This window comes from Cygnus atratus, chromosome 8 (genome assembly GCF_013377495.2).
Source record: "Cygnus atratus isolate AKBS03 ecotype Queensland, Australia chromosome 8, CAtr_DNAZoo_HiC_assembly, whole genome shotgun sequence".
Classification (NCBI taxonomy): Eukaryota; Metazoa; Chordata; class Aves; order Anseriformes; family Anatidae; genus Cygnus; species Cygnus atratus.
Genome location: NC_066369.1, coordinates 21,737,933 through 21,758,023, shown reverse-complemented (window position 1 = coordinate 21,758,023; position 20,091 = coordinate 21,737,933). Strand labels below are relative to the sequence as shown.

The 20,091-nt window shown below is 56.3% G+C and overlaps 1 protein-coding gene across 1 annotated transcript in view; it reads right to left on the bottom strand.

Moving 5' to 3' along the window:
- PTPRF (protein tyrosine phosphatase receptor type F) overlaps window positions 1-20,091 on the bottom strand; it is a 371,540-nt gene that overhangs the window by 14,619 nt on the left and 336,830 nt on the right. Inside the window, exons 21-25 of the mRNA XM_050712309.1 lie at window positions 18,071-18,225; window positions 14,752-14,867; window positions 9,475-9,572; window positions 2,446-2,569; window positions 488-663 (exon numbers count right to left, since the gene is read on the bottom strand). Of these exons, the coding sequence (XP_050568266.1) occupies window positions 488-663; window positions 2,446-2,569; window positions 9,475-9,572; window positions 14,752-14,867; window positions 18,071-18,225 (669 nt within the window). The remainder of the gene's footprint in view (window positions 1-487; window positions 664-2,445; window positions 2,570-9,474; window positions 9,573-14,751; window positions 14,868-18,070; window positions 18,226-20,091) is intronic.

Here is a 20,091-nt window from a genome sequence, read left to right as displayed (position 1 = left end):
GCACGAGCCCATCGTTTATACATGTTGTCATTGGACAAGGCACAAATTAGCCTTCTCAGTGCAGTGAGACCCCGTCAGCCGTTCCCTGCATCGCCAGAGCGCTGTCAGGCTGCGGGATGCTGCCGGTACCACCCACCCGCTGCAGCTCTCAGGGATGCAGCCCCCAGGCTTTCAGAGGCTGTCAGCACTCCCCTCACAGAGCTCTCCTCCTTTGGCACGAGTGATGTGGGCAGGGAAAGGATGGATGGGTGTGCACAGACATTTGGGCAAGGCAGAGGCTGTCGGGTAGCAGAGCGACAGGAGGCTTTGCCACCCTTTTGCCCCACAGGGAGATGCTCCCAAGGCACTTGTCGCTGGGGTGCCCGCAGCAGCGAGCTGCGCCACCGGACCTGCCTCTCCCTGGGCTCCTTCACGCCACACGCTGCTCCCACCCCTCTCTCCTGCTCACGCTGCCAGCTCCAGAACAGAGAGGAAGCACACACTGTACCCTGGACTTCTCCTCCAGCCTGGTCATCATGACTATCGTTGCTGTCCTCTGCTCCCACACCATCCTCCAGAAGTCGCTGAGGGTTTCTGGCAGGGGTCCCTGCGTTGCGATGTAGGCGTTCTGCTTCCGATAGCCGTCGATGTAATTGGCATTGATGTAATCACTGCCTGGGACTCCTGAGGAGAACGAGGACAAAGTGTTACTCTGGGGACACCCCACGACCCTGCGCCTATCGCTCTGCTGGGTCCTGCAGGCAGCGGCAGCGGCTGATATGTTCACAGGGCTCTTAACATGTCTCCTTTACAAGGTGTGGCCAGCATCTCTCACAGGGTCCCTGCAGAGGACAGGGATGGTGCCTGAACAAAGAAGAACCCTTTGTAGCTACCACATTAATGCAACAATCAGGCAGAACCAAAGCGGAGAGACAGCTGCCACCCGCACACAAAGGGAAGTTCACAGGCAGGAATATTAAGGAACTCATTTGGCCCCAAGCAACTGATTGAAATAATTGTCTTAAATTCACCAGCTATTTGTTATGGTCCTAGAGCACCTTTCAGAATGAGGCTGCTTCATTTGTTTGTCTCTGTTAGCAGGGGATGTCAGGCAAGGGATGTCCTCCCGCCCCTCCTGCAGGGACCAGCACCCTGGAAGAGCCAGAGACCTTCCTCCCACCACCCCCCAGACCCTCCTCAGGGTAAGACCCTCACTGCAGCCTGCTGGCAGAGGCTGCTCCAGCTCTTGCCCTGCCTCCAGCACCTTGAGGAAAGGATTTTCTTGTAAAGGCCTTTAAAATGCAAACACACAGTTACTAAAATGAATGCGGCAAAGCGTGGGCCTGGGGCTGTGTTTCCAAACCCCAATTCAGCACGGGCTGCCTGGCTGCCAGGGGGGAAAGCAGCAGGAATCTCCTTGTCCCCCAAGGAGAGAGCATCTGCATTTCATTAGAGGAAGGAAACAAAGCTGGGGGGCTCCCCCTCGCCCTTTTGTCCTGGGCATTAATTTTTTTTCCTGCAGGTCTCAGCAGCCTCCAGCAGCAACAAAGCACAGCTCTGGGGGAGCAGCAGCAGCCAGGCCTGGCAGGGCGCTTGCGGAACGGCTCCCAGGAAGACACAGACGCCACTAACAGCAACCGAGTCATGCTGGAAAAGAGGGACTCTCCCCCTTGTGCTCACCCCACAGCGCCTAACTAAGGGGGTTCGCCCGTGATCCTGCACCCCAAGGCTTTGCATCACTGCTGCTGTGAACAGGTCCTGCTGTGAGGGACCACCTAGACCTCCCCCTCCTCCCCTAAAGGATCAGTGGTGCATTAGCATTAGAAAAGACACTTCCATCCCAAGAAAAAGGATGCCAGTGGCTGCAGGACCACCTGTATGCAAAGCCAGTCTCTTCCCCAGGCAGGGGGTGCACTGAATCAGCTGCATCTTCCTCAGCACCCAGGAGCAGATTTAGGTGTGATGCGCAGGGCTGGGTGCTGACTTACAATGAGGATGGGTGAGCCTGGGTTTCGGTATCTGCACTCCAGCTCCTCTGTATGCACAGGGAATGAAAGCAGGCACTGAAAGCAGGTGTTAGCCCCGGCCCCACAGATGCGCAGTGTCCTTAGCTGAAGTGTGGTGCTGGTTCTCAGAGCCATCGGTGCTATGAACACCAGGGCCCGAAGCATCTCCCACCAAGCAGGGGGACGTGTGAGCCTGATGTCCCAGGGGAAGGGACACCCTCAGCTCTGGGTGTTACTTGGGCACAAACACCGGCAGGTCCTAGGGGAAGATGCTGGCCCTGCAGCCATGCTGGGGTGGGGGCAGTGGGGCTAGCAGGCCCTTGACCTGCTTTCAAGCACCTCTTGGTGCTCTGTGTTTCTCAGCATTTGCCCCTGCTTGACTGAAAACAGGAAAAGGGATGGTCCCCTGCCACAGCCGTGTCCAGCCATTTGCTGGGGTTCCCACCCTGGCGTCACTTACCATCGATGGAGGTTAGGATGACACGCGAGTGGTCATACGCGATCACATTTGCATAGCGGTTTTTGGGTTTGTTCACTTCCAGGTTGGAGTTCTCCCAGGTGAACTGCTGCCCGGGATCGATGGACTGCGGAGAGAAGAGGGAGGCAGGAGTGGTTAGAGCCGAGCAGGATGCTGCAGCACACACGCATTTCAGCCAGGGCATCTGCATTTCCCTGGGCGCCTTTCCCCAGGCCAGACACACCTGCCTTGGCTGTCCCGGGCCACGTTGTCAAGCCAGACCACACCAAAACCCCGTCCCCGGTGGAACCTGCCTCCAGCGACCTGCATGCAAAGCAGCCCCTCGCTGGGGAAGCCCTCTGCTCTTTCTGTGTGCTCATCCTTTCCTCAGGAGCTACCCATCAGCCAAAGCTTGGTCTTATGCCAGGGCTCCACAGAGACCTGACGGCGCAGTTCTTGACCTAGAGGTTTTATTAGATGTTGAACTGCAGTCTCCTGAAATATAGCAAGCCCTGGGTATCTCGTGCCCCAGGAGCTTTGGGTATTAGTGTCCTGCAACACAGCTGAGGAGCTTCTGCCAGGGAATAGTCATGAAAATTGATAGGTTACTATCCACTGCTCCAGCTACTTATGCAATGTAAACATCTCTCGTTTGAGTTAATAGAGTGACAAGGAGCTATAAACCTGGAGAAGAGACGTGGTTATAAATCTTGGCCTAAGGCCTGCACGCTGTGCATCTGCCTGAAAAGCACAGATCCTGATTCCACGCCCTGGCCTCGCACACCCAGCGCTTCTGCCTCAGGCCACGGGCTGGTGCCTACACCTGGGCGTCTGCCCTGGCTCCTGCATGGCCAGGCGGCCTCGTCCCAAAGCTTCTTGGCGTCATGGCTGGTGCACAAAGGCAGGGGAAAACGGCCTGTCCCAGAAGCACCTCCGAGACGGGACTGCCTCTTTGGTGAGAGGCAGGTGAGGCACCCCGCTGAGGCAGCTGCCTCGTGCAGGGACTTGCTCTGCTCACGCAGCCCGGGGCAGGCCCGGGGCAGGCACCTACAGCAGGAACCAGTCATCCCATTAATCCCCCCCCAGCGTTACCAGCACAGGCAAAGCCTCTTTAAAACCCACACTCCAGCTCGGGGCCCCTGAAGCTCTGGCAGCCCACAGGCATTGAGCAAGCAGGCTGGGGAAGCACCGCGCGCGCTTCTCTCTGCAGAAATCCACGTCCGTCGCCTGGCAGAGAGCCACAGCAGGAGGGTTCTCGAGCAATAAAACACCCGCGAGTCAGCCAGCTCCGGCTCGGCCGTGAGCACAAGGCCGAGCTGGGAAGCACAGCTCCCTGACAGGGCTGACCTGGATGGCCCCCTCTGTCCCTCTGCTCAGCACCGTCAGCCACCGCCCATGCACGGGGTGACACCATCGCCGTCCCCTGCTCTCCTGTGCCACCGGGCAGGCACTTCCCACACTGGCTGCAGGTACCCAGCTTGGGTACGGAGCTCGGGCACCGCTCTGATGGCTGTGCCAGCCCCGAGGGCACTGCTGCATGTGCAGGGCACGGTCCAGCACCATGCCAGGTGGCAGTTGCCTGTTCCCTAGGCCACCGTCCTGTCCTGCAGCAGCACGTCGTCCGCAGGCGGAGGGGCCAGCGCTGACGGAAATGCACGGGAGGATGTGACATCACAGCGATGCTAATAGGTAGTTTGGGAAATGTAGGATGTAAATAGACATTTCCCACAGAAAACCTGTAATTTTCTGTTATTAGTGTAATAAGCAGGCAGCAGCAGTGCTCGGAGGCGCTGCGGCAGGGACGGGAGGAGCGAGACTGCGAGTGCTGCCCCTGGCTGGGAGCCCACGGCCTGGCTGCCACGGCCCCACACTCTGCCCTCTCTGCATGGGCACAGGAGCCCCAGTGCCTCTTTGGGGCACTCGGGGCCAAACCTCCTGGGACGATGCTTCGGCTGCTGAGGAGCAACAGAAGAAAGCAGCAGCCTTACCTGCACCCTGGGAGCACTCGCTCAGCGCTGGGCACAGGTGGGTGCTGGCGGGGCTCAGCACACTTGTTGGTGCTCAACCTGAGCTGCAAATCTCTGCCAAAAGGCTGCAGGGCTGCCCACGCTGCGGGGTGCAGCGAGCTTTTGCCCGGCAAGCCTGAGTCCTGCCACGGCGGTGGAAAGGGTTTTTTCCTTAGGGAGAGGAGGCTGCCAAGAGCCCCCAAAACCGAGGAGCGGCATCAAGGTGCTGCCATTAGGGTTAATTGCTTTGATGTGCAACGAGGATGTGCAGAAATGGCCTAATCATCATCAGCCTCTTAAGAGGGCAAACAGGTGAGAAAGTCAGAAGTAATACAGCACCTGAGTGCAAAGAGGGTCTAATTAAATACTCCTGCAAATTAGTGACTCATTTAGAAGTAAAATGATTTAATTTAAACTCTGGTGATGAATTAATGTACACCTGTTCCCCCCTTTAAGGCAAACAAATGAGTAAATAAACGAGAGGCTGATGGGCTGCTTGGAGAGCAGTTGAAGCCCATTACGTGGAGCAGCAGTTGGCAACTCTTGTGCCATCTCCACTTGATGCTCTGCAACCCCGGTCTACGGCAGCACTGCCTCGTTTCCTGACTTTGTACCACAATTGCCTGGCACTGGGAGGCTTCTCTAGCTCCTCTCTGGGGCTCGCAGGAATCACCGCTTCGTCCCCAAACACAATGAGAGTAACACTTTCAACTCAGCCTTCCTAGAAAGCAGAAGGGCTGGGAAACTGGAAGGAAATGAGCCGGGAGCAAACTTAAAAGCACCGTGACTTTTAGTTTTGCTTTGCTTTAAAGTGACAGGGGAGATGTTGTAAGACAGCAAGTGCAAATTAAGAAAAAAGCCCAATTAGTAAAACTCCTCCTTCCCAGCGTGGAAGTGCAAGGAGCAATCTCTCTGAAGCGGCTCAGGGATCCCTGCTGCTACTGCCATCAACATAAAGATGGAGCCAGGCCATTGAGACGGGATTGGAAAAAGGCTCTTTCCTCGACAGACTCGAGAGCACTTTCCAAATGCCTTGAAAACATCCCTGGGTGCCAGTTCGTCTCTCGGATGCCATCCGCCTTGGGCATGCTGCCCCCTCTTCCTCAGCGCAGCTCCAAGACCTGTCTGCAGGCGGTGTCCCTGCTCTGTGGTGGGGCAGAGACAGCTCGGCCACCATGGGCTGCGTGGCCACAGCCCCGTGCTGCTCTGCGGCCCCGGCTGCTGCACAAGGGCACGGCGAGGGGAAGGCGCTCGGGCTGTTAGCGCTTCCCAGCCTCCTGTGAAATCAAGCACATTAGCACAGGCATTGACCGCTGTCAATCTGCGCCACGTCTCAAATGAGGACATAATGCGCTCCCGAATCAATCGCTGGCACTGCTTCAGCCTTATTATTCCTGTTACCGGAACGTGAGCGCTGTGTGCCTGCCAGGCCACTTCCCGATTAGCCCATTAAACTCGCAACATGCAGCTCCCCGGGGGCTCTCCGGACCCCTGGAGCAGCACCCTGGGGCTCAGCGGCCCCGGGGACCCCAGCGCTGCTCCTGCTGCCTGAGCGGGGGCCTACTGCTCCTTGCCAGGGCTGCAGGCACTGGTAACATGATGTCCTTGGGGGCTTTGGGGGAAATGCAAGCAAACAGGGGGTTTGGGCAGGCTGGCAGGTTGCCCTGGAGGGGCATGCCAAAGGGACTGGGCACAAGGGGCATCCTCCCCACGTCGCAGTTTGGACACAGGGAAAAAGTTCTCTCCTGGGCAGGTGGTGCAGGTCAACGGCAGCACCCCCAAGGGAGGAAGAGGCAGCCCCATGTCTGTGTTTGCTAATGGTGAAGAAGGGGACAGCAGCGCTTGGCTGGCTGGATCCCGCGGTCAAGATGCCATTCGTGTGTGCACACTCGTTTGCACACTCATTTGCACCACTGCACGCATCCCACAGCTCAGGGCAAGATCCTCAAGGCGAGATCCTGCCGTATCCACAGGCTGCAGCGTGGGAAGGCGGCCCGCAGGAGGAGCTCCAACACAGCCACAGCACCCGCCACAGCCTGCCGATAAATAATTAAGGGCCTTGGCCTCCCTTCTACTTACTTAATTCCATTAATCCCACACTGTAAATTCACTGTAGCTCTCGCTGTATGCTAAAAATGAAATACCCTCCTGGCACAGCCAGGCCAGGACGCATGCCAGGCCCTTGCCCTGTGCTCCCACCAGCCCTACTGCAGCTCCCGGCCTGCAGCTGAGCCTCTCCAGCAGCACCAGTGCGAGCGGGGGGTCCGGATGGGACCCTTGGGGTGAGGGCAGACCCTCGGCACGGGAGCCTGCTCTTGCGGCAGCCGGCACACAGCTCGCTCTGCGCTGGCTTTGTCGCCCCGGCTGCTCGGCCGCGCGGGCTGCCAAGCAGGTGTGAGCAATGTTATTTGTTCCCTGACCTGTGGGAATGGAGGCCAGGGCGTGCTGAGAGATTTCTGCCACCCTCCCTGCTTCCTTCGCAGGCGTGCGAGGAAGTGCCGACAGGTCTTGTTTCGTGTCACCCGTGTCTGGGTTACCCCGCTACCGCCGGCACGAGCGAGGCAAGCGCCAGACTGATGGCTCTAGGCAGCTGGCCTCGGTGGTTGAAGTGCTGTTAAATATTTGCTCTCTGCCTGGGGTGCCGCTGCTGCTGGAACAGGAGCCGTCTATTCACAGCCCTGCACCCCGCCGAGACGTCAGGCTGCTCTGCAGAACCACTCAACACGCAACCCTTCCACGGCACAGCCCAACGGCGAGCGGGCTGCAGGGGTTCAGCGGGGAAACCTGCCTCCCTCGGCTCTCCCTGCTCAGCTCTGCTATGCCCAGTGTGGCAGCACGACCGTGCCGTGGGGACACGAGGACTTTTCAAGTGCTGGGTCACTGCTCGCAGCTGGGGCTCCCGCTGGGGCTGCACAGCCCGCTCCCTCCCACCCCTGCCATTTCCCCATCCACTCTGCAGATTCCCTTACTCAGCAGTGCCCGGCAGGCGTGCCCTGCCCCGTCCTGCCCTCCGGCCCTCTCAGCACAGCCCCAAGGGGAGCTGTCACCATGCCAAACCCAGGGAGCGGGATGAGAGCAGACCCATCGCACCAGCACTGCTGTGCAGGCAGCTGCCGTTCTCTGCAAACTCAGTCCAGTTGTTTTTTTTTTCCCCCCAGTATCTCAACTGGGAAATCGCTGTAATGATCCCCACATGCCAGGAAAGGGCAACCATTTCTGCTCTGGGGCCCGTCCTAGTGTCAAACACCTTATGAACCTGTCATGTTTGGTAATTTCTATCTGATGAGGAGTCCAATGCAGCAGACTCCAGGGGTAAAAGATTACATGCAACAATCACCTACTTAACAGCTGCTTCGACTCAGCACAACTGATTGGTGCTCTCAACCAGCCGTGATACTCCAAAGAAAGAGAAATGAGAAGAGAGCGGCTCATGAAAACAGCTAAGAGAATTTACTTAGTGCTCGTTTTTTTCCGAAGCAGCTCCCACAGCTCGGCATCACGCTGCAGGCTCCGAGCGGTGCAGACCTTGCGTGAGGACGGCAGCGCCCGGGCGCCGGATCCTGCCGCAGCCCCGCGGCGCAGCAGAGGCGCAGCCCGCACGCAGCTCAGCAGCCATCCGCGCTTAACATTTCAGCTGGACTCATCACGAAAGGCCCAAGGCAGACAGATATGACTGCGTACCTCGACACTGCACTCACAGGACTGACACAAAAGCACAAGCAACTGCAAGAGAAGCACATTATTCCTCCAAACGTTTCCCAAGCCGCAACGTAGGGCTGTAGCCAGTGAACTCAGCTCTTCTCCAGCCCGGGCGGCGGTGTGCGGAGGGACAGCAAAGCCTCCACTTAGCATCTTGAAGCAAACAGGAGCTCCGTGCCTCCCTTAGATACACGCAGCTCACCCTTTGAACTAGCTGGAATTCGTCCCTTACCTTCTCAGCGCAGAGATCTGCTTTCCCTTTCCTGGCGTATGTAATTTTACCTCGTGGGGAAATGTTCTAATCTCATCTCATGAATCAGTACCAGTATGCTGCAGGAAGGGGAGGCCACAGGCACCAACAGATAACAATTCAAACAGAAGTGATAACACATGCAAAGGACACATCCCAAATTTATTCCCTCTTTAATACGAGTGGGGGGTTATTTCTAAGTCCCCTACGGCTCAAGAGGGTCCTGCATGCAAGCACAGGAAAACAGAGCCTGCCAGTGCTGCTCCCGCGGCTGGCAGAGGAATTTTCCCTAAATTTTCAAGTTTCCAACCTAATCATCCAGCCTGCAGAGCAGTGAGAAAAGCAAGGCAGCCCTTGTGCTGCTCAGCCCCATCCCCTGCACACATGCACGCCCTTGGCAAGTGACCCTCAGGGGAGGACAGGAACTGAGGGGCTCGGGCTGGAGGTGCAGTGCAGGGTGGAGGGGGTGTCACCAAATGTGTACTGCGTGCCCGTGTGTGAGCACCAAGGCAGCGTCGGTGCGGGTGGGGACAGAACCCAGCCCTGGAGGCATGCCCCTGGGGGAGTTTGCAGCTCAGGACTGCAGGGCGCAGACAGAGCTCTGCAAGAGGGGGCTGAGCCTCCTCGGGGGCAGCAGGACATCAGCAGAGCTGAGCTGCAGGGGCTAATGCCAGCAGGGTCCAGCGGCATGCAGGGGGGAACAGGTGCGGAAAGCAGGGAAGGACACCCAACTGCCTGCTTGTTTTCGAGGGGCGGGCTGCCCAGGAGAGCGGAGAAGCAAAGCCCAGGTGGGTGGACACAAGCTCCCATTCACTCCTACGGCTGTAACCATGGTGGGAGCACGGCGTGCTGCTGCGCATTCGGCCTTTTCCCTGCACGAGCCATGCTCCGACCGCTCACGGCGCGTTCCCACCGCTCGGGGCTGGCAGGGAGAGCTGGCAGGCTCCCAGCCTGGCTCGGGGCCCACGCTGCGGGGGAGGCATCGCTCGCTGCTCCCCAGCCCTCTCCGCTGGGGGTCCGACCAAAGCCCCGGCTGGCACCGCTCTGCCCCAGTGCCCGGCACGCTCCCACGCTCACCTCGTACTCCTGGGAGAACTTCAGCCCGTCGTTGGCCTTCAGCCTGTCGATGTTGTCGGCGAGGTCCGTCACGGGGATGGGGGGGTGGTCGCGCATGCCTGCGGGTGCGACAAAGAGGGAGGGAGGAGAGGGAACAGGTCACAGCTCTGCGCGCCCGGGGGAGGCTCGACAGCAGCATGTGCACAGCAAAACCAAGAGGTGGGCGCGAGGCGGACACGTGGGACGGACGATGTGAAGCGCCGGGCGGGATGGATAGGAAGTCGGCGAGACCACGCGGCATGCGGCACGCGCTCTCAGAGCACACGGTTCAGTGGAACAAAAAGAAAAGTGATGTGCAGAATGGGCATGACCGGGTGAGCATGCTCAGACAGTACAGCCACCGGGCACCCAGAGCAGGCCACACAGCGGGCAGGGGCTCGGGCAAGCCCCCGACGGGAACGGGCCGAGGGGATGCTGTCGGGGTGATTCCCAGGCTCCCACACGGGCTGGGGTTGAACACGGGGGTTCTCTGGCACTCTCATCACCAAGGGTTGAGGCTGATCCTCCTGCTTAGCCCTAACTACGGCATTAGCCAAAAAGAAACTTGCCTGGACCTGTGGCAGGGGAAGCCCCTGCAAGCGTATGAGCACAGCGTTACGGGTGGGTGGGCATCGCCCTGTCCTCTGGGGAGCTGGGCAAAGGTGGGCATGACCCGATGGAGGAACTGCTGCTCCCCTGGTCGGGGATGGCATGAGTCTGAGAGCTGAGGAGTGGCTCTGCTCACTGCCACGCAGCTCAGGGCCTTCCAGTGGCTGGGGCAGTGCCAGCTCCAGGGCCCAAAGCCCCGCTCTGCCGGGCTGGGACGTGCAAACCACCGAGCACTGGGATTCAGGGCTCAGCCATCGCAACCTCCTTCCCTGAAGCTGAGACGGCGAATTGGCAGGAACGCGGCTGTGAAACACCTCATCCAAAGCCTGGCTCATCCAAATCCCAAGGCTCGTGACTCCATCGGCTGCTCTGTGGGTTTCCCAGAGCCCCCACGTGGGAAATAATGATTATTAATAGGCTGAAGCTGTTGATTCACACCCAGGGAGACGGGCTGGAGCATGGCCAGGAGCTTCTCGATGGCTCTGGAGCTTGAACGCTGCCGCAGATGGCAGTGGTGGGCCGCCGAGGTGATGGAGCAGTCCCCAGGCTGGGTACGTGCATTTTACACAGCGGTGACAAGTCATTAGGTGATAACAGGGAAGTGTCACTGCACGCTACACTGCAGCTGCTGCCCAGCAGGGCTCCTAACACCTCTGCCCAAAGCACCTGCCACTGCTGCACAAAGGCGAGCCCTGATCCACCACGCGCTCAGCCTTCCAGCACTTGACAGTGCAGGGCTATCCACGGGTGGCCGGACAGCACACGGACAGGTGGGGAAGGAGGGATCCCTCTTCTGCCTTGTGCTGAGGTCCTCCTGCAGGTGGTTCCCTGTTTGCCACCAGGATGCCCGAGGTGGCTGAGCAGGGCCCACAAAGATGATGCTTCGGTTTCTGCAAACTCCGCTCACTGGTGCCAGAGCTCCAGAGGCTGCAGCTCAGGAGCAGCCTTTGTAGCGCCGAGCAGTTATGGATGAGCAAGTAAATGAGGAGAACAGCATGGGACCAAGGCAGAAGTGTGGGGCTGGAGGAAGAAAGGCTGAAACATAACCACAGCATGTGGTTATCCCAGTGTGGTCGTGTATGAAGCACAGCAGAGCCATGGACCACAGCAGAGCTGCAGACATTCATCTCCGCTGAGAAATTCAAGGGTATCTCTCCAAAATTCAGCTTTGCTAGTCAAAGGAGTGTTGTAGCGCCAAAGGAGCTGCAGGAGCAGAAGGGGATGAAGAGGCAGTCGGTATCCTCTTATGGTGAACGTGGAACACAGCCACATGTGGTGCAGGGTAAGGCAGAGGGAATTTGCCTGGGATTTGTGCACACTACCAGACTTCTACATGCTCTTCTAAGGATTCTGGCAAGAGAAGGTCGAGCTCTCTGCCAGGCTAAGAGGGCTGCGAGGTCTCACAGTGCCTGCAGGACTGCAGCCTGCAAAGCCCTTGGCTTTGCCTCTGGGGGAAGCACCTGTGCTACCTCTCCCATTCCTGAGTGTGGATGCCCAGACTCAGCAGGGAGGAGACACTTTTATGGTTGTTTGAGAGCGAACTTGAAGCTCACAAGGCAAAGAAGAGACAAAGGGGCAGTTACACCCATAGTCCTGATATTACTGCATCCCTTGGCAGGCGAAGGGCTGCCGCAGGAGCCTCCTGGCAGCCCGGCACCCAGTACCTCCCCTTCTGCCACACCGTGCTGTGCTGTGGGAGTCTCTGCGCTGCTGTGCACGCAGTACCCGCGAGGCCTGCGCGTCGTGGCCCAAAGTGGGATCACTGCTGATCTACAGTCTGCTGTGAGTGAGGGTGACCTTCATGACATTGAAACAGAAATTACAGAGACGAGAGAGAAAGGGAAAGAAAAAGCAAAAGGTGTCAAAAGATAAATACAGGAGTTAAAACTAACTTGAGATATTCGGGCAACTGGGGACACTGGCACCTGCAAAGAAAAGAAACGGGGCAAGAACAGAAATCCCATTAGCCTTTAGTCATCATTGCAGAGGTTCAGAAATGGAAAGACAGAGAGGTGAAGACGCAAAGGAAAGCACCACCTGCACAGCACCAGAAGCCTCCCTCCTGCGCAGGGCTTTTAACTCTGATGCTGCCAGCCAAGTGGCAGTGCGGGTATGAGCAGGGAGTGGGCACAGAGGCCTCCAGCCGATGTTGAGAGCCCCAATTCTCACTGCACGCTGCTGGCCGGGGCCTCATGCCCAAGGGGAGGCAGTAAGGGTGGGTATATGTTGGGTACAGGGAGGTTTGTGCTGCTTGGCGGCCAGGACTGCCCGCAGCCCCAGCAACCTCTGCTTGGTGCCCCAGAGCCTCCAGCTCGCTTGCAGCTCCTCAGCAGCACAATTCTGCCTCCTTTCATGGCACACTGGGACACTGCCCGGTCCCGTATCCTGCCAGCCACTTAGCAAAGCAGTGCGTTAGTGCAGAGAGGGGAAATAACCCCTGTCTGAAGTAAGAACCACAAAAATGAGAAAGCTTAATATTTAATAACAGTAGCCCAATTAATTATGCATTAAACAAGGTTTTCCCTGCTCAGCACACTCCGGCAGGGAGGCCGGCTACTGAGGCGTGCAGGGCCAGTGGCCAGCACCTCTTGTCAGCGCACCCCCGCAGCACCGCCTCAGCTGCCGGCGGGTGACAGGGGCAGCAGCAGGGGCCTGCTGGGCTCACTGGCTTTTGTGCCTCCTCGTTAACGAGTACAAGCCTGTCAGGAGCTGGAACAGTCATTTCTAGCCACAGGACACCTGCTTCTGCCCCACGGAGCCTCATTAGCGATGGGGGGGACGTGGTGCTGTCACCGGGTGGGGAGCACTGGTTGGCACCATCGCAGGGCACTGCTGCCTCCAGCGAACCTGGCTCCTGGGGTTGTTTTTATCTCTCCAGAGAGATCTGCGAAATTAACAAATGAGCCGGTACAGGTGGGAAAGGAAACTCTTCTGGACCTCTCCTCTCTCTGATGGCAGCTCTTGACCCTTCCTACAGCTCTAGCAAGGGATGCCCTTGCTGCAAACACCTAATCTCTTTGTTGGAGAGGGAGCAGGTGCCCGACCTCTCACTCTCCTCCACGCAACGTGAACCACAAGCATACAGCAAGATGTCCCCTGTGTCCCTGGGCTGTGGGACATGTCACAGAGACCCGTCCCCACGCACAGGCACCCTGGCCATTGACCAGGTGCCCTGTTCAACACCTCGCTCCTCCCACGGAGCTGCGAGCTGTTGCTGACTGTGTGCGATCCCCACATCTCTTGCTGCTTGCTGTCATCTGCCTGTTGAGATCTTCTCTCTCCACTGCAGGTGCCTCCCTTGCTTCCTACAGTGTTTTCCTCCTGTGTTGGTCTGTTGTGGCCAATTAACGTGCCAGGTTGGCTGACAACTGCCAGGCTGTTGCTTCATCCTACCCACAAAAGCTGCCATCGGTCCTGCCTGGGAGATGTAATTCCTCTGGCAGCTGCTCTGGCACAGAGGGAGATGTGCTGGTGAAACCCACGCCACCGCAGTCGGGTCTGAGCCAGACCGCTGTGAGTGGCAAGAGGAAAGGCTCCGCTTGCCCTCCCTCCCAGAGGTAGCATGTTTACATCAGGAAACGGCCCCTTCAAAACTCTCCTGTTAGACGAAAGCTCTTAGATGAATGAGCAGCGGGAGGAAAAGGAAAGTAGGTTACAGACCAGGAGGAGCTGCAAGTTAGAAGAGCGCTGTGCCTCATTTATTGCTGAACTGCTCCCTCCATCACAAAACTCAAGCCCTCCTCCACTTCGTCTAGGACTCAGGCTCTCTGAAAGGCTCTGAATGAGCTGGGGCGAGCCCGCCTCTGATCGCTACAATGACAGGCACTGTGCTTTCAGTGCCATCAGAGACAGGTAGACACAAAGCAGCAGCATGAGACCTTTCTGCAGTGGGAAGTACAGCTGCCTCTGCAGGCTGGCAAACAGCTAGAGCCTGAGGCACCAGAGGCCAGCGCAGGCATGACTGGAGATGCTCTGCAGTGAACAGTCAGCTTCGGAAAGCAACAGCTGTTACTGAGCCATCATCTGGACTGAGGCCACCGAAACCAGCAGTGCCCTTCACTGGGCAGCAGCACTGCCCAGGGAGCAGCGCGGGCTGCAGGGAGCTTTTCACCCTTAGCTGAGCAGAGCAGGAGAGTTAGCACACTGAACATCCCAGGATGAAGCTGCTGGGACACCCTTGCAGCGTAAGAGCTCACCACCTCCCCAACCCTCCTGGATGCGGGCCCTGTGGCCAGCACCACACCAGCAGTGCTCAGCGCTGAGCCCCAGCCTGGACCAAGCCAGCACAGCACCTGGGATCAATGTGGGTGTGGGTGCTTGCGAGCTCTCCCAGCACTGCATGGGGACTCCTCCTGGCTCACAATGATCACAGTCGCTCTGGCTGTGTGTGAGCCTCACGTAGGACCCGACACACAACAGACACGGGCTGTCCCCATCTGGGTTCCCAGCCCTGTGTGCCTGCAGGGCTGGGGAGGAGGATTTGCAGGCAGGGTGGCTACCTGGATAACCCCGGTCTAAGCCCCATCTGTGCTCCTGTGACCACGAAGGTGCAGAGCTGCTGCGGGAAGGACCACGACTCCTCCTCTGTCATGGTGACCTGGTGAAGGGGAACTGGGGCAGGTGGGACATGAGGGGGTTTGCTGCTCCTACCTGGAGTCTGGTAGTTGAGTCGCCTCATCTCAACCGGGTCAGAGGAATGGGCCAAGAGTGAGTCCTTCAGGCCGATGGAGTGTTCATCCTTGGAAGAGGGGGAGTGTGCCCTTTTCCTGTAGATGGAGGATGGAGACAAGCAGGTGAGCTCTGGCACAGACTGGCACAAACCACCCTGGAAAGGAGTCTGGGTGCCCATGTCCCGGATACCCAGCTCCATCCCAGGCTCCCTGGGGCTCTGGGCAAGTCACATCCTTTTCTGTGCCGCCCGTTTCCCATCTATAAAACAGGAATCACTGTATTTCAGAGATGGCAGAGGTTCGATTAGTGAGACACTTTGAAATGTGATATTCTGCATAACTTTTACTAGAGAAAAAGCAGATAAATGCAAGATCTTCTTCCCTTGTACTCCCTCTAGGAACTATTTCCTGTAGTGGAAGGATACAAGCCAATTTTTTTTTTCTCACGTATTAGACATATTTAAATATAGAACACTGTAATATAATAGTGTAAAGGCTCTTCAGGGTGTGTTTTATTGGGCCATTAATATACGTCTTGAATGGCTGAAGGCACCCAAGGCGTGTATTAATGGAACAATAAAATACACTGTTGTCTCTTCATGCTGTATTTATGCCTAAAGCAATGCCACCACCTCAGGCTCTTGGTGGAATTCACAGGCAAGGCAGGGACAGATCCAATCAAGAAGCGGACAAGTGAATACTAAGGAAAATCTAATACTGCAAAGAGGCTTTCTAGCAATTCTCTCAGTCCCACTTCTTGCTCTATGTTACAAGTGCACTGGATATTCCCGTGCAGTACAGAAGGGTGCTGGGCAGGAGCAGGACAGGGACGCTCTTCTGAGCCTGTGCTGATCCTGGTGCTTTGCCAAGGTGCTGAGCGTGCAGCAGTAATACGCAGAGATTTTGTCTCCTGGCTACAGCCTGAAACTGGATTTTGCCTGATGGTGAACCCCTCTGCTGACCTGATGCTTTCTGCGAAAGAGGGAACTGCACCGCTGCTAGCCTGCACAAACGCTAGCACGTTTACCATCCTGTAAATCGCAACAGTCGGTGTCTGCTTTCTCCTTCTTTGTGAGGCATTTCAAAGCACCCTGAGGGTTGCCATGCTCTGCACACAGGCAGCTGCAGCTCTGGACGGTGGTGACCCTGAACCACCCATGATCAGAAATGCTCTGAGTAGGCACAGGGCACTATCACTTCCCCTGCCCGTGCTGGGCTGGCACTAGTGGCAATAAATTAAAATTTCGTGCATAAATCACGAGTGAAAACTGCTTTTCCTCTGATGCACAGACTGCGAGCAAGCTCCATCTGTAGCCCGTGGCTGCATCAGACACTGGGGTGGTTCAGTGGGGAGGACCAGCTTTTGAGTCTTACAATGCTCTCAACACCTCAGAGGTGTCTCAACACCTCAGAAGCCTTCTAGCTGCCTGGACTGAGACAAAAGAGCCGACAGACTAAGAGCATTGATAGAAGGCAAGAAAAATACATGGCAAACAAATAAAGCGCTGTTCTTCCTCTCAGGAGCATAGCAGGATGTGCCATGTGCTACTGTGTGCCAGTCCCTGAGCCCTTGAGCAAGGTGGCCTAGCTTTGCTGGGGAATGGGCACGGCATATAATTAATGTTTGTCTCTCTCATTAGCCTAGTCGGGGCCACCGCTAAACAAACCTCCAGATCCCAAGCTAGCTACTGCTACTCAGGTTCTGTTCATTCCCATTGTAGATCTGAAATTGTGAATATGCTGCACAGATACCGCTGGGAGAAAAGCGGGAGGATAACAGAGCATCCTTCCGAGCACGCAGGTGCTGCTGGACACGGAGGTGCTGCTGCGTGGGCTAGGACGCAGCAGGGACACGAATGCTGAGGGTGAGCACAGAGGGCTGGGGCTGCTTCCTGGTGCTCGACCTGCACCAGTCTGGGTTAAAGCAGAGCTAAGACAAGGTGGACGCAGCATCTGTGGGGCCCAAGTACAGACTCCCTGGGCAGAGGGGGGCGGGGGCCATTTTCCCACCTTAAAGATCAGCCAACACTTTGTTTCTTACAATTGCCTGGTATTTGCTTAAAGCTTCCTCATTACAGAATGCAAGAATGCACCTGCACTCTTGCTGGAACAGCTCTCAGTCTGAAGTGACTGAGAATACAAAGAAGCACCTATAACTGCTGCTGTTGTTGTTTCTGGATTTTTAATTTAATTGCAAAAACAATCTAGGAAGTCTTTAGGCTGGAACCATCTCCCTGCATCAGCCTGTGAGGGGCTAACAATTACTAGGAGGCTGATGCCTTTGAGGAAACAAAATCTCTGTAAACCCCCAGTGTTGGCAAGCCCCGTGCTCCCAAAAACAAAGATGCCCCTTACTTGTGCCAGGCTTGATATTTAAACTGGGAAATAGATTTGAAATTTTAGCAAAACAAGAAGATAAAATGGATCCGTACCTTTCTTGTTTACTAGATCCAGGGAAGAGCAGAAACAGAAGAAAGGAGATGATCACTGACACAGAAAGGCACTGACTGCACATGCACAGCAGAGCTCCATTTAATCAGACAACAAAAGCAGCTCCCTTCGCCAAGCTACAGATACACATAAATAGTAAATAGAGAGTCCAGGAGGAGCAGAACCTTGGAGCTGAGCTGACAGACAATATGACCGAGTGTAATTGAACAGGCTACGCAGATACATGCAAATGCAACCTGCGGCTCCTTGCAAGGACTAACAATTGCCTCGTGCCACAGTTACAGCTCTGGCAGGATTGTTCTGCTACGTGTGAGCAGGAGGCTGCTTCAGCAGGACGCAGCAGCCAAGACCCAGGGGCCTCAAGAGGAGTGCTCCTGCTCTGATTTCAGCCTGTCACATCCACGCCCTGTTCTCACTAAGACCATGTTCCCCTGTCAAAATTCGCAGCAGTGGGGGCACCTGCCAGACATCTAGCAGGCAACTTCAGCAGGTAAGTGGTACTACAGATGTTCCTGGTGCTGCAAATCCAAGCTGTGAGACGAGAGAGTGGTCAGACTGGCTTTAGGGACAAAGCTGCTGCTCTCCCCTGTCCCACTGCTCAGAGGTTTCCAAAATCCACAAGCAGCTCTGCGTCCTGGGGCTGGTATTAATTACCTTCTGCACAGCCAGTCCTTCTGCAATCTTTATAAAGCAGCCTTCTGCTGTGCTGGTAGAGACTTTCCTCCTCCCTGCGACCACCAGGGACTGTCTACCAAGGCACCCCCCATCTGAAGGCTGGAAGGAGTCTCGAAGGTGCCACCTCCTGTCATGCTCATGCTGTAACTGCAATGCCCTGGCCTAGATCTCACCTTTTGAAGAGGAGTATAGCGATGACAATGATGATGATTAGTATCACAGCCAGGACAGGTCCCATCACCCACAGCATCTCTGGCTCGTCCTGCTGCTTTGCTGAAGCCACTTCCATCACAATCTCATCAGAGTAGGGGCTCGCTGCGTATCTCTTCTGAACAGCACCGGCAGGAGAGGGAGAGAATAGCAAGCATCCGTTAGCCTAAAGCAGCAGCCACATCCCTGAAACAGAGGTTTTCCCTTGCCTCTGGCTAGCAGGGAACGGCGATGCTTCTCAAACCCCGGCAGCACACCGTACGATCCTCCCTCCCTCAGCATCAGCAGAGGTCACACTGCAGGAACAGCCTCTTCCTGGTGTGAAACATCCCCGTGCCAGCAACTTTCTGGCTAGCAGACTCGGCCCTGAGGTGCCAAACTGGAGCAGCACAGCTAAGAGCCACTTGCCAGCCCTAGATTCTCTTGGAGCCAAATCACAGGCTTTTGAATCCCAACCAATTGCACAGTGGGGCTGGCTGATGATTCCTAAGTGGTTCATAATACCTGCTGTGCTGATATCAACACATCTCTCCAGGACAGGGCTATATTAGGAAAACCCCTGCTGGGCTAGGCGGTTTTCTTCAAGGAATGAAATGACAGGAACATTTTCTTCCTGGTGTCTCTGCTCTGATAAACAGACCTTGGAAAGGGGCTCACGCTCACAGGCCCCTTTCCAGAGATTTCTGCGTTCTGGCAGCCCGGTGATTTATAACCTGAAGGGACAGCTTTCCAGCCCCACCAGCAAGACAGGATTAGCAGAGACCCAAACCATTCCTGCAGAAAAATGACCCTGCACCTCGCTTGTTCTGCTGCTGTTGCTAAGGCTCACATAGCTGTGTTGTCCCTTCGCAGCTCAGTCTCGCTGGGTCAGAAGGGTTAAACGCTGCAAAAAGAAATCCTTTGCCCCTATTAGAGAGGGCCAGAGCTGCATCAGTTCAGTGCCTGTGGCTTCTGAGCAGCACCTGCTGCCCTGCATTAGGGACCTAGAAATGCTCTGCTCTTGCCATCAAAAGTTTTGGTCGCTGAAGAGGTGACCGGGGATCTATAAATCACCTGCTTTAAGGTCGAAGTTTAAACATGTGCTCCATGTCTGCATGCATGTGAGGGGATGAAAGAGAAAAATCAAGCATGCTGGTGTCACACAAATGCACGTCTCGGTCTCTTCTCAGAGGTGCCCTTGATCCCAGCCAGGCTGGCTTCACACACGTGTGCAGCACAGAAAATGATCTTCTCTGTAACATCCTTCTGGCAGCAAGCACAGGTGCAGCATCGTAGCTGCTCTCAGATTTATCAGTGGTCAGAGATGCCACTGGCTTGCAGGGCCAAGTGAGAGGCTACTGCTTTGTCTGTGAGACTTCTCAGCCCTACCAGCCTGTTTCAATGACCATGACATAGCTGATGGCTCCTGCTTCAGCTCTGTTCTTACAGCAAATCTGCTTGGGACCACTGCAACACATCAGCCTTCTCCTACCTGCCTGGCTCAACTGGGGCCAGCTACAGCTCTGAGCATGGCAGAGACAAGAAGATGCCCCAGCAGAGGTGAGAGGTCAGGGCAGAAGGCCTGGGGCTTCTCTTTGTAGGGGCAGGGGGCTGCTTAGAAAGGAAGGCACAATGGCTTTACCCATCGCTGCCCAGAAAGGCCAAGCTGCAAAAGGTAGGGGAATGGGTATGGGGATGCCACTCTGTGCAGCCAGGTAACGTGCATCCATCTCAAAAGCTTTGTGCAGGAGGCCGAGATTCACATTTCTGCAGGCACACATTAAAAATGGCTCCTTCCAAGAGAAGGCCCAAGCCGAAGAGATCAGAGGGACTATCTCGGTGGCATTTCCAAAGGCCGACTGTGAGGTGCAGGTGCCCCCGATCTCACAGGTGGTATTTCAACGCCTCACCCACCCCGCCTCTGCTTTAAAAAAGTCCAGTGCTACACTTGCCTGCTGACACTAGAGACACAGCAAGCAATTTCAGAGGAGCTGAGCAGGGGAGA